This window comes from Argentina anserina, chromosome 3, assembly GCF_933775445.1.
Source record: "Argentina anserina chromosome 3, drPotAnse1.1, whole genome shotgun sequence".
In the NCBI taxonomy this organism is placed as follows: Eukaryota; Viridiplantae; Streptophyta; class Magnoliopsida; order Rosales; family Rosaceae; genus Argentina; species Argentina anserina.
This window is the reverse complement of record NC_065874.1, coordinates 15926119-15953167: the sequence shown is the minus strand read 5'-3', so window position 1 is coordinate 15953167 and position 27049 is coordinate 15926119. Positions and strand designations below refer to the sequence as shown.

Below are 27049 nucleotides of genomic sequence, written 5' to 3'. Positions count from 1 at the left end.
GCATTCATGGATAATGAAGACAATGGATCTTGTGAAGATGAGTACAAAGGATATGAAGATAATGCGATATTTGGTGAGACTAATGAGGTAGCGGAATATGATTCTGACGAAGTTAGTGATAATACAGAAGACCTTAGCAATGATGAATATTTGGATGTTGATTTAGAAAATTTAAGTAATTTGGATGGTAAGGAGGATGATGAACACTTTGATGTTGATCTAGAAAATTTAAGTAAGATGGATGGTAAGGAGCAAGCCGAAGTTACAAATATCCCGATTCTTGGTATGTCTTTTGAAAGTGATCAAGATGCTTACGACTATTACAATTCATATACTAGAGTTGTCGGGTTTAGTGTGCAAAAGAATAGAAGCAACACATTCAAGAACAGTAAAGTCATACAAAGAGGAAAAAAATGGTAGTGTTAATGAGTTTTTGCTTTGGACAGTAGCATAAGATCGAACAGATGGTTCTGGGCAAGGGATCACATTCATCAAATTGGGTTTATGAATGAGTTTATTAATATAAATGCTGCAATTTAATTAATAATATTAAATTATCTTTTACTTTTTTTAATAATAATTTTATTCTAATTATCTATGGGTTAATTATAGTTTGAGCTTTCTATATGGATCGCAACATCTCATTGGGTAGTAATATGACCCCAAGAGGGGGTGAGCAAAATTAAATCCGAAATAGTTAGTTACAACTCTGTTTGGCTTTGAGTAGTCACAACTTCCCTTGTTATATAAAATCACACAGCCCAATGTAAAAGGAATTAAAAGCAGCCATGATCATCCTGTCAACAAATAGTGATGATGGTGCTAACTACTAGTACCAGACCAGGTCCAACTTCTTTGTTAGCCTCCGTTGAGTCCGTTCTTTCTTTCTTTCTTCCCCTAACTTTTCCTTTTGAATTCTTTTCTGTTATGTCACCATGTATGAACTGTCATAGCAGATAAACAAGGTAAGCTTGAAGGTCTCTGTCTCAATCTTCCACTCCCTTCCCCTTCCTTCCTCTTTTTCTCTTTTTTATTAAGATGCAAAATTTAAGGTGAGAGAGGGCAGAGAATCATATTTAATTCTTGCACAAAGAACCTGTCTTTCCTCACCTTCTTGCTCATTATCTCCTCCCAGCTTCCCATTTGCAACATTTAAGACAGATCCCATTTCTCAAAAACCCCCAGATCCCTCCTTCTCTCTCTCTCTCTCTCTTAAAATCATCAGAAAGAACTGTTCTTTACAATGAGAGACAAACTGTCTTGTTTTAGTGAAAATGCAGTAAATGTGTCTCATCCTTCATGTTCTAGCTATGCAAACACTGCTTGTGTTTCTCCAACTCTATCTCCTTCAGTTCAAAATGCAGTCACTTGTCTCTACAGGATCACTCTCTCCACCACTAAAAAGCAGTTCTTGGTCACAGTCACCTGGTGCAAGAACAACTATGCACAAGGCTTGAGCATTAAGTTTGGTGATGATCCCTCAACATCCTTCAGACTCAACACCAATTCACGCCTCTTTCGCAAGAAGAAAGGCACAAAGGTCTTTGAATCCCCAGAAAGTTCCAAGATGGCGATCATTTGGGATCTCTCCAAAGCCAAGTATGATGCTACTGGTCCGGAACCTGTGGATGGGTTTTACATCTTGGTCATGGTTGATTCAGAAATAGGCCTAATTCTAGGTGACATGGGTGAAGAAGCTATGACCAAGAAGTTCAAGACTACTACTCCAGTTTCTAAGGTCTCTTTGATATCAAGGCAAGAACATTATTCAGGAAGTAGTACCCTTTACTCCACCAAGGCTCAATTCAGTGATAATGGGATTTCACACAACATTGTGATCAGATGTAGTGGAGAACATGAAGGCTTGAAGCATCCAGTACTATCTGTGTCGATTGATACGAAAACGGTGATTCGAGTGAAGAGGCTGCAGTGGAATTTTAGAGGAAACCAGACAATTTTTGTTGATGGGTTGCTGGTTGATCTGATGTGGGATGTTCATGATTGGTTCTTCAATAATCCTTCATCAAGATATGCAGTTTTCATGTTCAGAACAAGAAGTGGAATGGATAGCAGACTATGGTTAGAAGAAAAGTTGGTGCAGAAAGAACAGGAAAAGGTTGAATTCTCCTTGTTGATCTATGCATGTAAGAGTTCATAATGAAACTTAATTCACCATATCACTCTTTTTTGTTATCCTTTTATCATTTCTCTATGATTATTATGCCTGACTATGGATGATTGTAGATAGATCAACTTGACATGATTTCATATCACTGTTTCTCTCTCTATGAACCAATAATTGGAATAGCTCTTCATAATTTAGTATTTGTTGTAGCTAGTGAATGAATAATTCGATAGACCCATAATTTTCAGTAGGTTCAAAACTAGAGATATCACTCAAGATTTGCTGAGAGGAAAGTGTGAGTATTCTGTGTCAATGATAATTGCTTTCAATGTTGAAAGAATCAGAAAAGTTGGATATCTACTCATTATGTTGGTAAAATTTTGGACAAGTTTGTCTATAATTAACAGGAAAAAACAGATGGTTGATCACTGTTTATTGCTTTATAAGTTTATATGAATATAGAAGATTAAGGCTACTGTCCACTTATATAAACATTAGAGGAATTCTTTCTTTTCCCAGGTTTTGTGAATACAAACAAGCAGTTGAATCCTTTGTCTAAAATTTCACATATTTCTTGTATATATTTTCAAAATGTGACAGAACCTTATTGCTCCACTTGTCAGGAAATTATAATTGTACATATCCTTTCTTCCAAGAAACCAATTCATATTCATGTTTCACTAAACCCAAAAATTCAATTCTAAAACTCAATTTGTTTTCATATACATAGCTTGTGATTCTGAACAATTGATGATCAGCTGTTAAGCCACAAAACAGATTTAGGACAAATCATGTTTCTGTTTCTCTATGTTTTCAACAACAAATCACTTTAGTTACTTATTCTAGAGGTCTCTATAATCAATATACCAAAGTAAATAGGATCCAAAACCACTAGCTAAGTTTGGTTGATTTTGAATTTGGCTGATTTACTTGTGCCAAAAACCCAGTTTCAAATGTAATGCAATAACAAAACAGTTGAGTGGAGTGGCTTGATTACATACCCACTATTAGTACAAGTCTATGGTCCCCTTGGTCTTAAACCCTTGTTTGGTCCACTGGTGGAATCCCAATCATTTCATGCCCAATTTCAAGACCACCCCCAAAGAGAGACTCCTTGCTTGGGACACATGACTTACAGATTGCCAGAGTAGTATAGCATAGCACCATGCATGAGAAAAACCTTATAAAGCAATAGGGAGCCAGGCTAGCTATTTCTCATAGAAAAAGTGCAGGGTTACATGTGTAGTGTTGGTGAAGATAGTAGTTGGGTGGATATATGGTGCTTTTTCATAAATTCTCAGGCATAATCATGCCAATTCTGATAAAGGTACACTGCTATTCAGGGAGAGCATCACAAACACTTACTTGCATGGAGCTCAGGCAGAGTTAGTGTTGGTCCATTTAATTAGTTGGCATGTCCAGGACCATCTATGAGAAACCAACACTCCCTTTCTGGTAGGACAAGAACTTTGAGTATCATTATTTTCACATTTCAGTTCTACATGTACCAACTAATTTAACCCATAGCAGAACTGTAAAAATGAAATAAGCCGTAAAATTCCAAAGTAAAAGTTCCTCTCCTAGGCAAACAGAAATGTTGGCGATTTCAAACTGTTACAACTTATGGGAAATGCAGGGCAGTTCTTTACATTGCTTCAGTCTGGAGCTTGAGATGTTATTCATAATCTTATTTCAGAGGAGGATTCATGCTAATTGTAGCTAGGCTCTTTCTAATTACAATATTTTGTTTAAGCTTTTCAATCTAGCTTCGCGGTCTTAATTACGTTCAGCTAAAAACTTAGTTGCTAGATTTGTAATTGAACTATACTGAACTACTGATACAATTGTTAAGCATCGTCCTGGCTCAACTCATCAACTCATCAACTGTTAGATTAAACACAAGTATATGGTTATATAAAGAACAGGAAAAGGTTACTTAATTAGCAATCACTAATGTCCAACAATCCCGAACTGTCTACAGCGAATTTTCTTTTGATTTTGCTCGAGGTTTATTTGTATAGTTTTACTCTTCGAATTTGAATGTTTGGCTGATCTCAAGCAATTGATGAAGGGACCTGCAATCCTAGTAAGTAGCTGTTACTTTTCTTAAATCATGGATGAGTCAAAAAATTATAACTTTCCTTTCTTTCCATTTGTCTCCGTTGAAATGGGTTTGCCATATTTGGTGTAGGGAAGTTGATAGTAAACCAAATCCCAGAAATTAGGCTATCTGTCCAATCATGTTAGGCAAGTGGCCATAATATACTTCCACACAAGTTAAATGTACATTTTAAAGATAAAAAATGCATAGTGGAACAATAGTTATGATTACACGAAATACCAGTATCATAGCCTCTTAGCTTTGGACTTGAATTTCTTCAACTTGTGGTTGTCGACATGATCATTACTCATTAGTTAGGAATAGGGCTGCAGCCTGCAGAATGTATGTTATAGTGTGTACTATAACTTGCTGCAAATGATAATTCTATCGAGTGTCACAAGCATTTTGCTTAGGATAGCTTTGAAGGCAAGATTAAAGGCATCTCTGGACTATTTCCAAGTTCTGTTCTGTGAAAATGGAAGAAAATTGATACACCAGAGAGGAACAAATGCATTACCAACATTGTTTAGATAGTGATATAGAATGATGAAAGAAAAGGAAGGTTGTTAGAAAATTAAACACCCTCTTGACATAAAGTGTTGCATGTAATGTTTGTTAGAATGTCAGTCTCACTCACAATCTGAACTCATCTGAAATCAGGTACTCAAATATCTTACAGTAATAGAGTAGTTTTTCTGGTCTCATGCATGCTTTGAGTATTTCGTAAGAATTTCTGATTGACTTTCAGAAGAAAAGATAACCAAGAAGAAAAGCTTATGATTAAAGCAAAGGAAATATCAAACATGAGACTGAAGAAAAGCTTTTCTTTCAAATGACTTGAGAGCAGCATTCAGAAAAAATCGAACATCTCTCTAGCCTTTGAGAATCAAGCTTAACTATCAACAGCTTAAATGATGCAAAATGACATGAGCCACCAAAGCCCTTTTGTCTCCAGTTGTCACATATCACTCAACTGTTTGTTGACAATTTCCACAATAGTTTTGGAGGGTTAAAAAGATGATGCTTGACTCACTTTGGCCAAAACAGACCATTACAAAAGATGGCTTGAGTTTCTGCTTGATCCGATGTGGAATGTTCATTGGCAGTTCTTCCCTAATCAGAAGTGCGTTCATGCATTCATGTTCAAAACAAGAAATGGAATTAATGGATAGCAGACCAAAATTAGAATAAAGTTGATGCAGAAATAGCAGGATAAAGTTGATTTTGTTTTTGTTCTATGACTGTAAGAGTTCATAAAACTTGATCATAAACTCGCACTGGTCATAAATTTATTACTTTAAATCGATTCTCTTTGATAAAAGTCATTCTACTAGATGGATATACAGTTCCTCAAGAAGAAATACCATCAATGTGCCCAGTAGCAAAACCAAACCCGGCAGCCAAATTACAAAATGCAACCAAAATATGTATTGTAGAGTTGCAGCTTTTTGCATGTGATACTGTGATAGAACCATATAGAGGCTGCTTCAAATACATATCACTGAAGATTTCACAAGAATATTGCAATTATTATGGAAAAGAGATGATTGATTACTAGGTATCTATATCTGCCGGCGTCATGTTCTTAACATTTTGAGAGGCTCCAAAGTCGATTTCTGGATTTGTTTCGGACATACTAAATTGTGGTAGAATGGAGCACCCTTTTTGCTTAGAACATAGATTATCAATTAGATGCCAAATATAAAGGAAAAAAGTTTAACTTCATCCTTAACCACCAACTTATATGATCAGAAGCCTCTTGAAATGACCACATTTTCTGCAAAGCAAATTGTTTACAAACAAGGACCAGCAACAAACGATTGTTTAAAGTATCTATTTTCAGTTACTAAACAAATTTGGATCTAATTAGTAACTACTGTACTATTTTGGGAAGGCATATGCAAACCCCGTCTGCAAGGAAGGTCCTTCATAGTTCTCATGTAGTGTACCTTGCTTTACATTGAGCGATTCAAAATCCTGGTTGAATTTTAATGCCATACATTACATGATGAACCAGTACTAAACAAGATGATGAAGAAAGCCCTTTAAGTTCTTAGAAGATGCTCAACATGCATGTCAGCATGTTTTAGATCAGTAAAAAGTTATGTGATAAACGTTTCGAGATTGAGCTAAAGTGAGTTGGACAGAGACAAAAGACCAGCTGACGAATTTTAGGAGCCTGTTAACTAAAGTTCGAGTTCTACAAAAGTTGAATTTGGCTTGGATTAAAAAGGTGTGTTTGAAATATTAGTTTGTCGAAAGTGCTTGCTGAAGAATCTGGAGAAATCAAAGTCGTCAGCTAAAGTTTGTACGAAATAAAGATTTACGAGGTTACGGTAGTCACTTTAATTTCTGGTTCTTATAATCTGCACAATTTGAATTGTTTTTCTGAAAAGAGCAGGATGAAAATATAACTTTTTTATCTCATGTATACAGTTTAGATTCCGCCTGTCATCTCTCTCTGATTCCACCCCCAACATAGTTAGCAGTTGCTTACATGTGTTTACCTCGTCTTCTTCTGAGTGCACATACTATGTCACCATAAACTTTCAGGTGCTGTGAGTGTCCTGAATTGCAGCATTTGATCTCATTAGCTGCCTACCATGTCCCAGGTGGTGATCTTGTTGTTTTTGTTCCCTTGCACCTTGTTTCATATGGTTAGATATGACTATAAGTACTATGTTATTACTACCCCAACCCTGTGAACCGAAAATGTGTTCCTTCCTAGGATGAATGATTAATACTCTAAAGTACTGTAGCACAAATAATTTATTAATTCCATCTGATAACAAAGTTTTCTGTCGTTTCAAGTTTGAAAGAAGGGGAAAGAGATGTTAAGCACACGGTGATAATTTTCTAGCATTGATTCCGGCCAGGGGCGGCCAGTACAGCTGCCTGCCGATTGAATAGCAGGAAAAGATTCAGTTGAATTCATAATAATTCTTGTACCAAAAAAAAACAGATGCAAGACAATAAACAATGCAGAGGGGAGGGGATATTTATACATAAGTTGTAACATTGTTTCTGGAGCCTACAGAGAGGTATTATATTACCTCATTTCTCAGAGCATTGCCCTTGTTTCTTTCATCTAAATCTACGACCAGACAGATATGGCCGCTGCTAGATTCAGTATGGGACACCCAGCACATATCAAACACTCACAACATGCCTTTATACATTTTGTTAGGCTTGGATAAGTATTCAGGACAAGAGGACAATGAAGGCGATCCAAATTAAATGAAATCAAATGTGGAAAGCCTAGAAAAGATACTGATAATATGTCTGCTATTAATTATTGTAGTCAAGTTTAATACTGATAACACATATCCAAACAAGCCAATTTGAATTATTTGGTAGAGTGTTTGCATCAAGAAAATGCCACTGCTACATGTTGTGCAGCCTGTACTATATATACTTACTCCATAAATTGGTAAATGCATTCAGAGATACTAAAAACTCCATAATGGACCTCCAGTTATCTTCCTTCCATGTCATACTTACTTTTTCTCTGTTTGTGGTTATGGTACTGAAAATAGCAAGCAGAGGCAAAACGAAAGGCTCCGGCTCAAATCTACCACCAGGACCACGTGAGCTACCCTTTATTGGTAACATCCACCAGCTTGCTGGTTCTCTACCCCATCGCAGTCTGCGAAACTTGGCCAAGAAATATGGACCCCTTATGCACCTAAGGCTTGGAGAAGTTTCTACTGTAGTTGTTTCATCAGCAGAGTTTGCCAGAGAGGTGATGAAGACTCACGACGTAATTTTTGCATCAAGGCCCCATCTCCTTGCTGCAGACATTGTGTCTTACAACTCCACAAACATTGTCTTTGCAAAATACGGTGATTACTGGAGACAACTGAGGAAAATTTGCACATTTGAGGTCTTGAGCGCAAAGCGTGTTCAATCTTATCGACCTATTAGAGAGGAAGAGATGCAGAATCTCGTCGAATGGATTGCATCAAAAGCCAAGTCACCTATCAATCTTACAGAAAAAATTCACTCATCTACATATTCGATTACTTCACGAGCAGCCTTTGGTAAAAAGAGCAAATATCATGAAGAATTTATAGCTGTTGTGAAAGAAGGTATACAACTGGCAGGAGGCTTTGATCTTGCAGATGTCTTTCCTTCTTACAGTTTGCTTCATATGTTAACTGGGATGAGGCCAAAACTTGAAAGGATGCACAAGAAAACTGACAGGATACTGGAATACATCATCAAAGAACACACAGACAAGGCGACATCAAAAGGTGGTGAGAAGGAAGCACAGGAACACCTAGTAGAAGTACTCTTGAAATTTCACGAGGATAATGGTGGCCTTGAGTTTACCCTAACTACTGACAACATCAAAGCAGTAATCTTGGTATGTAAACATTCTACTGATCAATATTATGCCTGAATAAATAGCCTTGATTTTCAATATTGGTTGCTCCAGATACATGAAATCATCAATTTAAATTTGGCTTCATTTGCTAGTAAGGCTACCATGTAGCTGAAGGAGCATTACACCTTAGACCATTACACTTCCCATTTGTTGCCTTTGCATCTGCCATATTTTTTCAGAGATATTAAGTTGGATGCTTCAGGGTTCTTAATTAGTTTGAGAGAATGAGCTATCCTAATTCCTAAGATATGAAGAGCTGAGAGATGCTAATTAAGATCTAATGTTGGCCATTCATAAAATCAGGTTAAGTATTAGCATTATGTAGCAGCATCACATACTGATGCAGAAACTTGAATCCAAAACTCAGAAAGCCAAAAACTTTATACGTACCATAAGTCCAAATCTGACAGATACCAGATATGTATTCGATCAGCACCACATTCCTGAATACACCTTACGCCATTACTTATGATGCCTCGATATTGATTTAAATTTTGACTCCAGTGATTCATGCATCTTGGCAATAACTGCTCAACTAATCAAGTTGTTCATTTCCAAGAGACCCATCAATCAATTCAACCTGGTAGTCACTGAAGTTTAATTTACAGAATAAAAAAAAGCATTTATGATATCACATAGGCTTTAACTTAAAAACAATCATTGATAAAGATTTCTTTACTGTTAATAGTCATAATAACACAGAATATAACAATAGTCAAGGATAACACAGAAGTGTTATGTGATTGCTTTCTAAGTCTAATGATGGACAGAGTAAGAAATCCATAATAAAATATGCATGGAGATATTTACAATCAAAAGCATATGGCCTATGTGCCTAATTCATACAGGCAGATCTCACAAGATTGCTCTACTTTCTATTCGAGATAATGTAGTGCATTATACAGCTGCTACAATTGGTTCTTAGGTTTGATATTATCTCTGAAATAACATTTTCTAGTATCATAATGCTTCTGTAGGTTGTTCTCTTAAGTTCATAGGTTGATGGAATTCTAGTCAGCTTACCTGTCTTCAAGAACATTATTCTTTCTCTATATATATCTAAACATTAACCTGTGGAATAAAATTAGTTTCTCACTTTCTCCTATAGAACATGAAACTAAAAATAAGCACTAGACTAAATAAAAATGGACTCTTAATCATTTTCAGGACATCTTTGGAGCTGGGAGTGAGACATCAGCAACAACTGTAGACTGGGCAATGTCGGAAATGGTTAAGAATCCACAAATAATGAAAAGGGCACAGGATGAAGTGAGGGAAGTGTTCAATAGATTAGGGCAGGTAAGTGAAACAGGCATTAAAGAGATGAAGTATTTAAACTCGATTATAAAAGAGACACTAAGGTTGCACCCACCTGCTCCTCTATTGATCCCAAAAGAATGCAGGGAGACATGTGTGGTTGGCGGATATGAGATACCTGTCAAAACAAAGGTAGTTGTTAATGGATGGGCAATCGGTAGGGATCCTAAGTACTGGACTGAACCTGAGAGCTTTTATCCTGAGAGATTCCTTGATAGCACCATTGATTTTAGGGGAACCAACTTTGAGTTCATCCCCTTTGGTGCTGGAAGGAGAATGTGCCCTGGCATTACATATGGTATGGCTAATGTGGAGCTCCCACTAGCAATGTTGTTATACCATTTTGATTGGGAACTCCCAAATGGAATGAAACATGAAGACCTGGACATGACTGAGGCCTTTGGCATCACAGTCCGCAGGAAAGAAGATTTATGCCTTATCCCAACCCTGTACCATCCTCCACCAACTGAGCAAACCCAAGTGTAAAAGGTGATCAACGGAATATATTCTTGCAAAGAAGTCACTATTTGTATTTGTTATCTCATGTAATAAAAAACAACAGCACCTAGTGACAGCAGCGATCAAAGACTTTGCTAATTTGAATGAGTTGAGAATAATGTAAATATATTTACTGTGGGTAATGAAAATATATGAAGTAACAGAAAGAGCAAATATGCATACATAATGAGGCAAGAAAAATCACCCACACTTGAGTAATGAGTTTAAATTATAGAAATGCATTCATTTTGTGTAAGTCTTGCAATTTTGGGTCTCTTGTAGAGCCTGTGCCATTGGATTTGCCATCTAAGAAAGAAAACCAGTCAATACCGTACCAGAGGATATGAGAGGACTGTGTATGTGATGTATAAAGCTAGGGGTTAGTCAGCTGATTTATATGACTTTATTTCTCCTCCACTCGGCAAAATTGTATGCACGAGATTGTTCATTTCTATGACTTTGAGTTCCTAACCCCTTTGATTTATATGACTTTATTTCTCCTCCACTCGGCAAAATTATATGAGGAATAATTGTGGCTAACGTTTGGTTAGGAACCGAACCAAACGGTTCCTGCAAAACCTGTAGCTGAAACTATGTATAAAAAATTAAAAATCAATGCTTCTTGATGATAATGGCAACATGCAATTATGGAAGACCAATAATTCAATACGAAGAACAAAACTTTAATCCAAACCATCATTATTGAAACCAAAATCCCCAAAATGTAGTTCAAGATCACAATTGGATTTCTCAATCATGCTACAAACACCAAACTAAAGCGCAAAGATGTCATTAGATCACAAAACTACCATCTTGGGTTACTAACTTACTAAAATGAATCTCACATAAACTAAGCCACGGTAGCCCAGGTGAGGTACACTCTGTTTCTATCATATCTTAAGGCAGCACGAGACCATTATTATGATTTTCCCTATAGTCAAGGATGTATCTAATGGTTTCTGTTTCTAGTTTATCAACCAGAAAAAGGATTTCGAATGGATATTATCAGTTATTTACTCTTTGCTGCTAGATTGTATATAACATCAGAAGAAAAAAGAAAATTTGGATCAACAATGAATTGATGGTTAACATGTCAGGTACTATATTCTTTTAGTTATCGAGAAACTCAGAAACACTCACATTACACAGGTTTATATCAAAGATCATCCAGTAATTACATCAAGAAAATACAACATCTGAACGAAATACATACTTGATACCCTTAATAACATTTTGAGCTTCATGCAGCATACATTTGTGCCCATGCATGTGTAGAAGCGCCATCCCTTCCATGGGAGCCACCTGCATTATTTTGAGCAACATCAACAAGCAATACCTAGTCCTAAAACTCTGCTAAACAACTTCAAGACTGATAAGATTATATATCATACCAGAGTTGAACATAAAACAAAGAGGTATAAACATCAATGTCGTGTGACTAAAAAGAGAACCTACTACCTTAGCCACAACACTATTCCTTGAGCCATAGAAGACGGTCTCTCCTCCAACCAGAGGCTCCATGGATGAATCCTAAGCACTACTCACATCATTTTTCGCTTTCGATTTAAAATCACCACTCAAATATATCAACAAAGTACAATGTGTGCGTTTTCCATCTTCAAGATCAACACTTTCATCAATATGCCTCCCAAATCGCTGACCAGCCTTGTACCTAAATGCCCATTTCAACAAAATGCATCAAACTTTATGAACCCAAATTGCAATAGAACTCAAACATCCAAAGTATCAAACAGAGAAGCAATTCTCAAAGCATTAAATGTAATGAGCACGAGCATATCCAACATATAGAATCTGATATTAGGATTTAAGCCTACGGAAACCTCCCGTCGAATTTTGATGTCAGAAAACAATTTACTGAGCCCAGAATTCCATATTGAATCAGCAAGAACATGATCGTTTACAGAGATTCTATCATTGTCCCTAAACGCTTCACCTTTCGTTGGGCCAAGACTTCCTTGGTAAACAAACCCAATAGACTCTGCAACTTTAACAAAAGCCTTCGATTCTGCAGATGTGAAGAATTGGGTACCTGAATGCATTGGAAACAACAAGCTAAGTCAGTGAAAGATTGAATTTTGAACCCCAGAACTTTGAGGATAAAAACGAATAGATTCTTACAGTAAAATGATCATTGTCTTTGAGACCGGTTATCTGAATATTTTGTTTCGGTTTGACTGTTGGCCGCTTTGGTGTTGTCTTTGTAGAACCGGAATATGCTTCTCTTCTCTCTCCCATCTTCCTCTTTCTTGTTTCTGTTTCAGCCATACGACTCAGGGAAATCTAACGGTCAAGAATACACTAATAAAGATCCAACGGTTAACTAGAACCAAACCGAACCATTTATGTTTAATACGGTTCAGTTCTACTAATGTGATCATTTTTTTTCTCATTGGAACCGAACTGAACCGGACTTAAATAGTTCGGTTCCAATAGTTCATTCAAAAACCGAAAAACAGGGACCCATTAACAACCTTACTACAAAGACTAGCTCAAAGGTATGGGGACATCATGCACATGTGTTTAGGCCTTGTGTCTGCCATCATCGTCTCCTCCCTTCAAGCAGGTGAGCTCTTCCTCAAAACGCACGGCCCCTTGTCTTTGCAAGCCGGCCATCTCATGAAGGCGCAAAGCACATCTCTTTCGGGCAGAGGAGCTTGAGCTTTTCCCAGTATGGCTCTTACTGGCGCGACATGCGAAAGATGTGCATCCTCGAGTTGCTTAGCAACCAAAAAATTAGTTCTTTCAAGGAAATGAGGAAAGAAGAGGTTGCCCTTTTCATAGAGGTCCATTAAAGAAGTAGCTGAAACCAGTCAATCTCAGCACTAAGGTGTCGTCTCTTAGTGCCGATATGAGCTTCAGGATGGTGTTTGGGAAGAAGTATGCAGACAAGGAATTCGACAACAAGGGCATGCAATTAGCAGTTGCACCTAACTTGGGAGATTACATCCCTTGTATTGCGCCCCTTGACCTCCAAGGGTTCACTAAGCGCATGAAGGCTGTTAATAAGGTGTTTGATGACTTCTTCGAGAAGATCATTGATCAACATCTTCAATCGAGGGATGAAGAGAAGACGAAGGACTCTGTTGATGTAATGCTCGGCTTTATGGGTAATCAAGAATCTGAATACCTAATTGAATGCTCCAATATCAAAGCAATCATTTTGGTAAGTAACTAGCAAGGCTCTAGCCAGACTTGCTTGATGTCCAAGCTAGCAGTCATCTTGTTAATGTCAGTACTTGTCCATAGACTTGCTTCCCGATATTTTTTCACTTGTGCTCCACAGTACCATAGAAATATCATCGTTAATATTTTCTCTTCTTGATATACTATGATGATATACTCTGAATTTTACCATTTCAAGATGTGTCAATACTACGAAATACAATAAAAATGACTAACACCACATTCGCCAGGACATGCTTGTGGCCTCGATGGACACATCAGCAACAACAATTGAGTGGGCGCTCTCTGAACTCATGAAGCATCCACATCTAATGAATAAGGTCCAAAATGAGCTTGAAAATGTGGTAGGCATGGAGAGAATGGTGGAAGAATCAGACTTGGAGAAGCTGGAGTACCTGGACATGGTAGTGAAAGAAACCTTGAGGCTACATCCAGTGGCACCATTAATGTTGCTTCCCATGCATCCACTGAAGATTGCATTGTAAATGGCTTCCACATACCCAAAAAATCGCGCGTGATCATAAACGTGTGCTTCACAGATAGGAAGGAACAACGTGCAGATGCTTGGCTCGAGGGACAATTATACCAAATGCCTTTGTCATGTCCAACTCAGTTGGCAACAAACCATTAGGAAGTTCCCAATTGATACAAATTGGAACATATCAGCAATAATCATAATCACAACTATATCAGAATGTATAATAAAAAATACTAATTCATACAAATTTGGACCTTTATTGACATTTAAATGACAAAATTTAAAATGTGACAATTCATTCAATTTAAGATTATCTACAACTATTTAATCAAATAGAAAAAAATTGATAAGAGAGATTACTTTATCAGAACCTTGTCGGACTCCGAGCTCCGATCACCGTCGCCAGACTCACTGGACTCCGGCCACCATCGCTAGAATAAATTATTGACCCACAGTAACCTACAATTATAAATTACTGACATCTAATAACCCCCAGTAATCATATTATTGACACACATTGATCATATTACTGACCTTCAGTAACTCCTAGTAATCATGTTACTCCCATTAATCGTATAAACTGAGCATCAAAAGCTCACCTGTCCCACTAGCCACATCAAAATGATTCATTCCAGGAAAATGATTTAATTTGGAAAGTAGGGGATATTGACTAAAGTACCGTAAAGGGAACGTGCAATCAAGCTAACTGTGTTTTGATTTACATGAATAAGAGTACATGTTCAAGAGGCCAAACTATCCTTCCATAATCGGTGTAATCATGTACTCATCAAATCATTCATTATATCATAGTTTGACGCAGCGGCGGATCTAGAATTGAAATGTCACTAGGGTTAACTTTATGCGAAACGTAAAATTACTTTTATTTGCGCAAAATGTAAATTTTGTTTCTCTCCTTATATTAGGTGTGTCGATATTTGTCATCAGAATGAAGCAATTTCAAATTAATCTCTACACAGCTCTGTTTTATCTTTCATTATATATCTATCTCATCTGATGTTAATTAATAAACTTCATTACTTTGATTCTAATTTCCAAATAGGCAAATAAAATACTCAATCTTTGATCATAGTCACCAGCCATTCTGTAATAGACAGTACATACTAACACTCAATTTCGATTCCAAATTTCCAATCATTCTATATCAATACTTTAACCAACAAACCCATATACCCAAAATCCCAAATCATTTCAAATCAAATCAATCATTTCATAAGCTAAATTTGATTCAATTTTGAAAGAGATTAGAGGGAAAGAGCTAAACCTGTGGACTGGTCCAGAGCTTCAGTGGCGCGCACGGGGAAGTGGAGAATGGCGACGTGCAATGGCGAGTGGTGAGTGGTGACATGCAGGCTTGAACGAGAACTTGAAAAGATGATTAGAAGAAGAGGCTGAAGAGCAGATCAGCAAAAGCAGACGAGAAAGTCTTTAGAGATTGAAAGAAGAAGACGCGAAAGTGTGAGAGACAGATGGAGACTCGTGCTGATGTTTTAATTTTTTTTAATAGAGAGTTGGGTTTTTTTTTTCTGGGCTTTATTTTCACTTGGACTCCAGCCCAGTCAAGCCAGGGCTGGATCCGCCCTTGGTTTGACGCAATATTGCTGAAGACATTATCAACTTTCAGACTCTTTTCTCTTCTGCCTGTATTTCTTTAAATCCTGCAAATCAAACATTACCCAATTACCAAGGGCAAGGAAGCCAAATAATGCTGGAAATAGAAACAATCAACTAGTTCTTCCTAAACAATGCACACCTCTTAGTCTCTCTTCTCCTTCTTGTTCTTCCTCCTCCTCCTTCGCCACTCTCTTCAGCTTCCTCTTCCTCCCCGCCACCGCCGAAGCCTCCTCCTCCAACTGCTGCCCATGTAGGGCGAAGTCGCCTTCCTTGTTTTTGCTCGTTACGATCTGCACGAACCTCCTCTGATCTGGATCTAGACAGAGATGAGAGATAGGCTTCGTCAAAGTTAGCCAAAATTGAGGGTGAAGGTGCTACCTATGTTGCTGGAACTTAGAATGGGACACGACTGTGAATTTTGTTGACGAGGTAGAAGGTTGAGACACCGGCGACGTCGTGGTCGGGGAGGATCCGATCAGAGCAACACCTGAGAGAGAGATCAGAGTTACAGATTTGGGAGAGAGAGAATCAGACGAGAGGGTGAGAGGGAGAGGGAATATAAATAAGGGGTAGTAATGTAATTTACCGTGCAAACATTGAAATTGGCACATGAAATTGGACTGGTCAAGTTTTTGAGGATTTTTGTTGAAATGGTCATTTTTCCTAATGTATAATTGTATATACTATTTACTTTCAAAATTTTACAGGGTAGATGTCAATATACGTATATTAGAGTTTGGGCATTTCGTCCCGTATTCCGATCCCGTCCCTAAACTCTCTGAAACGAGATCTATATTTCAAAACTACATATGCCGTCCCGATTTTGATTTCAAAATAACGAGATAGGATTGTGATTAGTTTAGTAAGGCACAGTCAATCCTGTCACATCCCGAATTAATATGAATTTATAATAACTAATATATATAATGTCGTTACATCTCAATTGTTAAATTGATTAAAAAATGTTAGGTTAACAAAAACCACAACCCCCATAAGAGTTTATTTTTCTTTTCTAAGCATTAGGTAAACCGTTGTTAATTAAAATATATAATAATGGATTTAAGCTCAAGATATGCATATAAAGTTAATTAGCATGTAGAATTAAACTTGTAACAAAGTATATTATAATTGATTAATTATTTATTTTCATCATGATATAATTATTGCATTATTTGACAAGTCTCGTTTTGGTCTTGATCTCATCCCAATCCTGAACGAGATATAGGTCTGGCGGGATCAATTTTAGAAACACTTAATTCCGACCCTTCATGTCCCTTATCTTAAATTACATGATAGGATTAGGATTCACCTCATCCCGGCCATGCCCAGCCCTACATATACACTATCTATTAATTGAAAAACTTACCAGTTATCAAAAATAAAATCTTCGGTACCAGACATTACAATATTTATTTATTTCAGTGTTTTGAAAAAAAAACATTATTTCATTGTGTACCAAATTTGTATTATAACATTCTAGATCAAAAGGAAAAGTTACAACATTAGCTCTTTAGGAACAAAACTTGAAAATGAAATACACATATGTTATGCATAATGAGCACTGTTCTAAAAAGCGACCGCTTAGACCGTCTAGGCGCTAGGAGGTGGGTCACCACCACGTTTTTTGCCTATTCAGCCATCAGTGGTGTTCAAGGAATATGGCAGCCACCTAGGGAGGTAGTCCTAAGCAGTCCACGACGTTCCTCAGCGGTCCTTGACAGTTAAAATTAGTGGACTTTTAGAAATATAAAAAATTAAAACGCAGTAGAAGTAAAATAACTTCATGGTGAAGATTGTATTTTAGTTGATGACACGAAATATGAGGAAAGAAAAATGGATATTGAGTTTAAGTCCGATATCGAAGAAGTTAGTGAATGATTTGGAGAATAAGAACTTGAGATTTAGTCTTGTATTTGTTTTACAATTTACTTTTTGTTTTAATATTTTTGTATGGACTTTGAACTTAATTAATTTTGAGTTTAGACTATTTTGAAAATTAATATTGAGTATTATTATATATTTTAATCATATAAATAGTTTAAATACATGTATAAAAATAAATAAATATTTAATAATTCAAATCCGTCTAGGCGCCGCCTAGAAAGCCGTCTAGCCGTCTAGGCACTAGGAGATAATCTTTCGCCTAGCGGTTTTTCGAACCTTGATAATGGGTATGTCTGAGTTCTGAATGTTCTTTGATAACTTCTCTCACAACTAATAAGATTTACTATCTGTTAACCATATCAATTCAAGCTCTGCTAATCCGGAATTGAATGCAGCAAATCAAGCTCAATCAAGGCTGATTCCAGTATTTCCTAATTTATATAATCACCTCTCTGTAATAGCTAGTATCATGCAATAGATTGATCCAATAGTTATGTATATTCTAAAACTACAAGATCAAGATTGTTCCTTGTTCTGTATAAATTGTGTAAGACTTGTGAATGGAAATCAATCAAGTTTACCTCTCCATTCTGAAATCTTTCATGGTATCCAGAGCCATAGTCTAAATGACGCCTTGCTTATCAATCCTTCCTCTCACTTCCCAAATGGCTGATGCTCCCATCCCTCCTCCATTCCCAGCTAGTTCTACCACTACTAATCCTCCACCCTCACCAGCCACTCACACCACCACAAACACTACCATCTCCAACTTCCTCACAATCCGCTTTGATCGTAGCAACTATGCTTTGTGGCTCGCCCAAATGACTCATCTCATTCGTAGTCGCAATCTTATGAGCTATGTTGAAGGCACAAAACCCTACCCACATGCTTTCCTCCGCGATGCTGCCGGTCAAATGACTGACCAAGTCAATCCACGTTATAAGGAGTGGATTACAACTGACCAGATGATCCTCGGCTAGATCAATGGCTCTCTCACACCCTCAGTTCTGGCAACTGTCTCTCGATCCGGGTCCTCCCACTCTACTTGGACATCTCTTGCCTGCCGATATGCCTCTCAAAATCACAATCGCATCCTCCAATTGCGTAGCCGCCTCCTCCGAACCACTCGTGGGGATCGTTCTATCTCTGATTATCTTGATAAGGTGAATGAGGTTGCTGACACTTTAGCCCTTGCTGGTCATCCAGTTGATGAAGCCAATCTCATCTCTATCATTATGAACAACGTTGGGCCGTTGTATGAGACACTGTCAGCTCAGCCCAAGCTCGTGATACTCCCACCACCTATGATGCCCTTGAAGCCTTCCTTCTCAGTGCTGAAAGCCGGATGCGTGATCATAACCAAGCTGAATTGGATGCGCCTCCCACTTCACTGGTTACTCAAATGCAGCGCACCTCCATTGGTGGATCTCGGGGACGTGGTAACAACCCCTCTCAGGGCCGGCCAAATCAAGTCTCTCGGCCTTCATTCTTTGGCCCCTCCACTTATGCTCGTGGTTCTAGCTCCCGTCCCCAATATCGTGGAGCTTCCATTATTGGTCCATCACCCTAAAACATATCCGAGTTCCGAGGTTCGTGCCAAATTTGCTTCAGATCCGGGCATACGGCCATTGATTCTTATCATCGTATGAATATGGCCTATGAGGGCCGCACCCCCACCCAGCGCCTTTCTGCTATGGCTGCCGGCACCACCTCTCCCTCATCTACTTGGTTGCTTGACACTGGGTCTAATACACATATCACAAATGATCCTCACATTCTTACTGATCAAAGGACTTATAATGGGAACGATACAGTTGGCGGTGTAGTCCGTGGCCAAGGTTTGCCTATCTCTAGTATTGGAACAGTTTCTTTCCCCTCTACTCCCTCTTTTCTTATTTTTACAAGATGTCCTTTATTGTCCTAATTCTTCTGCAAATATATTATCTGCCCATAAATTACTCTCTGATCACTTATGTTATATTCTAATGTTTCCTCATGTTTTCTATGTAAAGGACCTCAAATCCGAAAAGACGCTTTTGACGGGGCGGAGTAGCAATGAGTTCTATCCAATTCAGTCGGGTCCAATATCACCTAATAAATCGAGTCTTAATAAATCAAGTTATTTTCTTTCCATTGTGTACGTGTCCCTACCAAGGTGTGACATACTCGTTTAGGTCATCCCTCCTTCCAAGTCTTTAGTCGTCTTGTATCCCAACTTTCTCCAATTGATAATAAATTGCCCACGTGTCATACTTGTCCGTTGGGAAAATCTCAGAGATTACCATTCCATTTATCGGAGTCTGTTACTACAATCCCTTTTCAAATAATCCATAGTGATGTTTTGTCCTCTCCTACTATTTCTCTTCAAGGTTTCCAATACTATGTCATCTTCATTGATAATTTCTCTAGATACTCGTGGATATTTCCTATGAAACAAAAATCTGAGGTTTACTCGCATTTTGTCACCTTCTTTACATATGTCCAAAATAAATTTTCTATATCCATCCGACAATTTCAATCTGATGGTGGTGGTGAGTTTTTCAACTATAAATTCAAGAAATTATTTACTCAACATGGCATTCATCATTGTATCTCATGTCCTCATACACCAGAACAAAATGGTTTGGCCGAATGCAAACATCGCCACATAGTTGAAACCGCTTTGGCACTTCTTGCTCATTTGTCTATTCCCAAAACATATTGGGTAGAGGCCACCACCACTGCGGTCTATCTTATCAATCGTCTACTTACTCATGTCTTACAATTTGCTAGTCCTTATGAAAAACTCTTCCATGTATCTCCAATTATTCTACTATTCGCATCTTCGGTTGTGCATGCTTTCCGTTTCTTCGCCCATATACAAAAAACAAGCTCGATTTTCGCTCCACCAAATGTGTTTTTCTTAGGTATTCGCTTCATCACAAAGGCTATAGGGGCTTAGATATGTCTACATGTCGTGTATATCTCTCCTGTCACGTTCTCTTTGATGAGTCCAGTTTTCCTTTTCGGGACCCTATTGCTGCTCCTCCCTCAACGGTGGTTTCATCTCCTTCACTTAGTATAGTTACCACCACTTCTACATATCAAGTACCTAGTACATCGCAAACACAAGGTCCGAACCCCTCATCTCCTTCACCTGCAGCATCATGCCCTCCTTCCCCGACCACACAGACCAACCCCGCACCTCCATCTCCTCTGGTGCCCTCTCCTCCTCTCACCACTGCCCTTACTCGACCCATAACCACCTATCAAAAGCGCCGCCCTCAGTCCTCCGTGCCTCCAACCTCTTCCACTCTCATCGAATCCCCTGGATCGGCCTTGCTTCCTCCCTCCTCTGCTCCATCCTCCACTTTACCCACTCGTCCTGTTACTAGAGGCCAAAACAAAATCACAAAACCTAATCCTAAATATGCTATGGTGGTGAGCTCTGAAACTCATACTATTGAACCCACATCTTATACCCAAGCCGCCAAGCACGAAGAATGGCGTCATGCCATGAGTGTTGAATTCAATGCCTTGCTTCATGCTGGTACATGGGAGCTTGTTCCTAGATCCTCTACTATGAATGTGTTGCCGAATAAGTGGGTATACATAATCAAAAAGCGTCTTGATGGATCAATTAAGCGATATAAGGCTCGTTTGGTTGCGAAGGGTTTTCGACAACAAGAGGGTCTGGATTATGGTGAGACTTTTAGTCATGTTATCAAACATTCTTCTATACGGTTGATTTTAGCTATTGATGTATCATATGGTTGGCCTATACGTCAGTTGGATGTTCAGAATGCCTTTTTACATGGTTATTTGTCAGAGGATGTCTATATGCAGCAGCCACAAGGTTTTATTGATAAAGAGTATCCACATCATGTATGCAAGCTTCACATATCGTTATATGGGTTGAAACAGGCCCCCCGAGCTTGGTTTTCTTGTTTCTCTGCCTATTTGGAGGAATTAGGCTTCATTGCTTCTCAAGCTGACTCATCTCTTTTTGTTTATCAGTCTGGCTCTGTTACATTGTTTCTCCTGATCTATGTTGATGATATCTTGGTCACTGGTACACATATAGATTATATTAATCACCTTATTGCAAACTTGGGCAAGCTGTTTTCCATGAAGGACTTAGGCTCCTTACATTATTTTTTGGGCATTGAGGTTGAAAGGACTCTTACAGGCTTGGCACTTACTCAAACCAAGTATACATTGGATTTGTTGCACCGTACCAATATGCTTGAGCCATCTCCAGTCAGTACTCCATCCAGCAGCAAACGCTTGAGTATCACTGATGGCACTTCTCTTTCTGATGGTACTGAATACCGAAGTGTTGTGGGTGCTCTTCAATACTTAACCCTTACCAGGCCGGATATTTCATATGTTGTGAATCAGGTGTGTCAATTTCTACATTCTCCCAAAACTGTTCATTGGGTTGCAGTCAAGCGTATATTGCGTTACTTGAAGGGTACTCCCACACATGGTCTCTATTATACTCCTACTAAGCTCACATTGACATGATTTAGTGATTCAGACTACACTGGAGATCTAGGCACTCGTGTTTCAACTGGAGGCACTTGTATCTACTTGGGTTCCAATATAGTCTCATGGAGTTCAAAGAAACATGGAGGGGTTTCTCGCTCCAGCACGGAAGCTGAGTATCGACAAATGGCATACACCGCAGCTCATCTCTCTTGGTTTCGCATACTTTTCAAAGATATGGGACTTCCACTGCATCCTCCACAGTTGTGCTGTGACAATATCAGTGCCATCTCTCTTGCTTCCAACCTGGTGTTTCATACTCGCATCCGTCATGTTGAGGTCGATTACCATTATATTCGGGAGAAGGTTACTCGTCAGGAAATCTAAGTTGGCTATGTTTCCTCTCAAGATCAACTGGCTGATATCTTTACTAAAGGGCTCTCTATTGCTCGCTTTCGATACATTGTGTCCAAGCTTCATGTCCGACCTCAGACCATCAGCTTGCGAGGGGGGGTGTTAACCATATCAATTCAAGCTCTGCTAATCCGGAATTGAATGTAGCAAATCAAGCTCAAATCAAGGCTGATTCCAGTATTTCCTAATCTATATAATCACCTCTCTGTAATAGCTAGTATCATGCAGTAGATTGATCCAATAGTTATGTATATTCCAAAACTAGAAGATCTAGATTGTTCCTTGCTCTGTATAAATTGTGTAAGACTTATGAATGGAAATCAATCAAGTTTACCTCTCCATTCTGAAATCTTTCACTATCAAGATCAAGATATATAAAAAATTTATTCAAATGTTGTATGAGAAAAGATCCACTGCACATCCATCCACTCTTGTATCCTATTAAAAATGGAAATACAACACAAACCCAAAGAGAAGAAGACCTCGAACAAATTAAGCTCCTCCCTCAAAAGTGAAACAATGAACTACTGTGAAGGAAGAAAACTCTAATAAACAAAGCAACATAGCAGCACAGCTAAGATACGATACGTGGATAGTCTTAGAAAAGACCCCCATGTAAACACTAGCCACAAGTAGCAGACAATACAATTGAAATGATATTAACTTATCAAGTAAACTGCAAACATTAGAGCGACTTGTAGTAACTAAGGAACAGACCACCATTAATTTCTAGTTCTCACACTAGTCTTCTTGCCCCTTTTCACCATTTTGCTTCTTAATTCTCTTCCCATGACTCTTATTCGCCAATCAACTTTCCTAATGGAAAAAACAATATATCCCACAGAAAAACCAATTACCATTCCACATCCGTAACCCATCCATACCATTTTCCAGTCAAATCCATTCATATCATCTTCTTGCTGATCAAAGGATGGTGGTTCAGGAGCTTTCTCGTTGGTACATGTTTTGGACAGTGGATATCCACACAACCCCAAATTTCCACTGTATGAATCATTTTCATATGTATCAAACTGATTCCCACGAGGTATTTGCCCAACCAACCGGTTAACTGATAGGTTTAACTTCGCAAGCGACGTCAAATCGGTTAGTTGTCTTGGAATCTCACCAGAGAGCATGTTTGAGGAGACGTCCAGCCATTCGAGATTGGTCAAGTTACCGAAGGCGGATGGAATTGGACCTTGAAGCTTGTTACTAGAGAAGTTAAGCCCCTTTAGTGATTTGAGCTCGCCAATCACCCTTGGAATCTCTCCTCTGAAAACATTGCCTGAAAAATCAATGGTTGTGAACATGGTCTGTATTTTGACCAACTCAAGCTCGAACCCTTTCATTACGACTGTGACTGTGTCTTGGTAATAGTTTTCTCCCATGTATTTCAGCTCATCATCTTGCACGTTTTTCATAGCCACCAACTTCTAAAAGTACTTCGCTGGCAAAGGGCCACCAAACTGATTGGAGGAGAGGTCGATGATCCGCAGTTTCTGGAAGGGAAATTTGGTCTCTGGATTTCCAATTGGACCATACAGTCTGTTAGATCTCAAGATGAGAACCTGCAACTCCGGAAGAGACTCCAACCATTTTGGGAAAGTATCGTTTATGTTGTTGTCTCCCAGGTCTAGAACTTCCAGCATTTTGCAATTGAGTAGAGACTGCGGCAGTGTTCCTTCCATCTGATTCCCATGAAGGTTAAGATTCCTCAAGAAATTATCCTTTGGGAATGTTGAAGGGATCTTCCCACGAAACTGATTCATATGCAAATCCAAAACAGAGAGTTTTGGACTCAAATTCCCTATACATTCAGGAATCCTGCCACTCAAACTATTGTTTGATAAATCAATTACTTTAACAGAAGTCAGGTTGCAAATGGTAGATGGCAATCGTCCAGTCAACTGATTGTTTGACATGGAAAAGAAGTATGTTGAAGGTGATGGAATAGGAAGTTTTCCTCTAAACAAATTGGAACGAAGATCAAGAAACTGTATGTTCTTCCACAAAAATTGTTCTATACTGCCCGTCAAGAAATTGTGAGAAAGATTAACATATGAAATTGAATTTCTCCCCACTTCCAACACCCAAGCTGGAAAGTTGCCTTGAATTTGATTGTTGGAAAGATCCAGCGATGTCAACTGGGTTGAGTTTATCAGGAAGTACGGAAACTGAGTTATATTGCAGGATGACATGTGCAGGGTTGAAAGATTAGGCAATGCATAATTACTGAAATTCTGAAAACTCACCATTAGATGATTATAGGAAAGATCAAGATAGGTGAGACTTTGGAGAGTTTTAAACTTTTCAAACTTCACAACTCCACTCAAGTTGTTTGAGGAGATATCAAGGTTGCTAAGTTGCACAAGTCCATAGATTGAACTAGGAATCAAGCCATGGAGCTTGTTATTACTTAAATCAAGATTCCTCCAGGAAGGAGACTGGAAATCATGGATATTACCAATGAATTCGTTGTGGCTGAGGGTCAAAGAATCCAAAGATGGCAAAGAATATACCCAAGATGGTATTATTCCGCCAAGCAGGTTGTATGATAAACCGAGTATGGTCAAACCCATAGGAATAGAACCAACAAGTTGTTCCTTGGAAGGATGAGGTACATATGAAGATGCTTTTGAAAAATTACTATGAATTTCTGGAAGTTCACCCACAAACATGTTGCTTGAAAGATCCAAGGAAATAAGTTGCTCAGAGTTTAAAAGCGACCATGGTATCTGGCCACCAAAACTATTACCAGATAGAATCAAAGACATGAGTTGTGTGAGATTACCAGATAATTCAAGATGTGGTCGTGAGAAACTGCACTGCTGAAGAAACAAAACCCTCAAAGATTTCAAACTGCTTGTCAAGAATAGCAGATCTATCGAAATTTTGGTTTCCGAGAGCCTCAAGTCATTCAGGGGACTACTCCAATTTGATTTGGGGGTATAACCTGTGAGATTATTGTTTCCACTTAAGTCAAGTTCTTCAAGATTGGGTAGGTGGAATATAGTCAATGGGAACTTCCCGCGCAGGTTACAATTGGAGAGTGAAAGTGAGGTCAAAGAAGAAGAGAAATTCAGGAAGGAGTCGGATTCAACTAAAGACATGTCAACAATATAGAGAGAAAGCACTCTAAGGCTAGTGAGGTTCTGAGCAATTCTTCTCATGCTAAGCGTGTCTATTGTTGTTCTTTCATAGGGATCAAAAGAAAGTAATCCAGAAGAGAGCTTAAGTGAAACCAATTTGGAAAGGTGGGAGATTTCAGGAGGGATTTGACCTGTGAAGTTGGAATCGGCGAGATGAAGGTGTGTCATACTTACAAATCCACCAAACATGGAAGAAATGGAAGAACCCATGAAATCATTGAAAGATAGGTCTAGCATCTTGAGATGGCCAAGAGAGAATAAGCTGCTGTTGGGGTGAAGTATCCCCTGAAGCCCGCCAAAACTAAGGTCGAGTCCGCTCACGTGACCAGTGACCCTTTCGCATGTGACACCACTCCATGTGCAACAGTCTTCATCTTTTGCCCAGGACTCCGTGTTATTAGGAGAAAACGAACTGGAAAGAAAACCATCTAGAGAGAGATTAACTAAAAATGAGTTCTTGAACTGAAGTAAAGCAGAACTCTCATCAGAATTACACATATGCTTTGAAGAAGAAGAAAGAAATGTGGAAGAGTTCGAAGACGATAGTGAAAGGTTCAATTGAGAGGCAAAGAGCAAGAACAGGAGACACGGCCACGAGCACCACCAAATCATCTTCTCTTAAAAGACTGAAAATATGTCTAATAATATTTCTGTGAGAAATTTATGTACCAAGGAAAGTTCTTTATATTGTGAAAATTTATAAGCAGCGTTATATATATTTTGCCTAGAAAATTCTCACAAACATACAATATATCATTGTCTATCATATAAAGGCATCACTCCACGACCAATCGAATTCCACAACCACTAGCTAGGAAGACATATCCACAACAAACAGAAAATTGATTCCATGATGAATTGTTGACTGCTGAGCACTTGTGGTTTTTTCTTTGTGAGATATGTTTGACTGAATGAGCTCCTCAGAATTCATTCAACTTTTTAGACTCGGTTATAGACTATTTCACATTTGACTTTTAAACTACGGAAATAAAGGCTCAAACTCTCAACTCAGCCAGATTTTCATACTCAATTCATTTTGTCTCTCTGTCAAGTAGGTGGATGCTTTTGATTAATTCACAGAATTATTCAAATTCTGAGAGCAAAGATGAGTAGTAGAAACATTTAATCGGATAAGAAAATGTGACTCAACAACAAAGCTAATCATTTTACATATCTTGATGGAATCAAATGCCACAACACCATTCTTTGAAGGAAATCGTGTTGGTAGCTAATTACTTTAACAGAATGTTACAAGTTCTTCTGATTCTATTTCTGTTGAGTCAGTTTCCCCAGAAAATGAAAATATTCAAAGTTGAGTGTTTATTGTCATTCTTTTCTCATATAAGAGTCATTTTATAATTTAAAAGTCACCTGTCATGATTCTTTTGCCTAG

General features: G+C 38.3%; 4 protein-coding genes and 2 pseudogenes across 4 annotated transcripts; 3 read left to right on the top strand and 3 right to left on the bottom strand.

Annotated features, from left to right (window-relative positions):
- The first annotated feature begins 829 nt into the window (after positions 1-829).
- LOC126788397 (uncharacterized) lies at positions 830-2247 on the top strand. The gene has a single exon (XM_050514388.1). It carries the CDS (start codon positions 1244-1246, stop codon positions 2156-2158), a length of 915 nt encoding a protein of 304 aa, XP_050370345.1. The 5' UTR covers positions 830-1243; the 3' UTR covers positions 2159-2247.
- Positions 2248-7313: 5066 nt separating this feature from the next.
- LOC126788394 (cytochrome P450 71D11-like) lies at positions 7314-10426 on the top strand. Its single transcript, XM_050514385.1, has 2 exons — positions 7314-8592; positions 9781-10426. The coding sequence occupies exons 1-2, from the start codon at positions 7615-7617 to the stop codon at positions 10414-10416; spliced, it is 1614 nt and encodes a 537-aa protein (XP_050370342.1). The 5' UTR covers positions 7314-7614; the 3' UTR covers positions 10417-10426.
- A 1159-nt stretch (positions 10427-11585) lies between these two features.
- On the bottom strand, positions 11586-12714 carry LOC126787165 (uncharacterized; annotated as a pseudogene).
- Positions 12715-12791: 77 nt separating this feature from the next.
- On the top strand, positions 12792-14263 carry LOC126787163 (cytochrome P450 71AU50-like; annotated as a pseudogene).
- An 8966-nt stretch (positions 14264-23229) lies between these two features.
- LOC126787162 (receptor-like protein 34) lies at positions 23230-23928 on the bottom strand. Its single transcript, XM_050513087.1, has one exon. The coding sequence runs from the start codon at positions 23926-23928 to the stop codon at positions 23230-23232; it is 699 nt and encodes a 232-aa protein (XP_050369044.1).
- A 12-nt stretch (positions 23929-23940) lies between these two features.
- LOC126787161 (receptor-like protein 6) lies at positions 23941-26154 on the bottom strand. The gene has a single exon (XM_050513086.1). The coding sequence runs from the start codon at positions 26152-26154 to the stop codon at positions 23941-23943; it is 2214 nt and encodes a 737-aa protein (XP_050369043.1).
- Positions 26155-27049: the final 895 nt, after the last annotated feature.

Bases quoted from the DNA above. Each gene is read 5' to 3' on its own strand.
- LOC126788397 (XM_050514388.1), top strand. From the start codon at position 1,244: ATGAGAGACAAACTGTCTTGTTTTAGTGAAAATGCAGTAAATGTGTCT.
- LOC126788394 (XM_050514385.1), top strand. From the start codon at position 7,615: ATGTTGTGCAGCCTGTACTATATATACTTACTCCATAAATTGGTAAAT. The intron at 8,593-9,780 runs GTATGTAAACAT...AATCATTTTCAG, and splicing joins ACATCAAAGCAGTAATCTTG to GACATCTTTGGAGCTGGGAG.
- LOC126787162 (XM_050513087.1), bottom strand. From the start codon at position 23,928: ATGAAAAACGTGCAAGATGATGAGCTGAAATACATGGGAGAAAACTAT.
- LOC126787161 (XM_050513086.1), bottom strand. From the start codon at position 26,154: ATGTGTAATTCTGATGAGAGTTCTGCTTTACTTCAGTTCAAGAACTCA.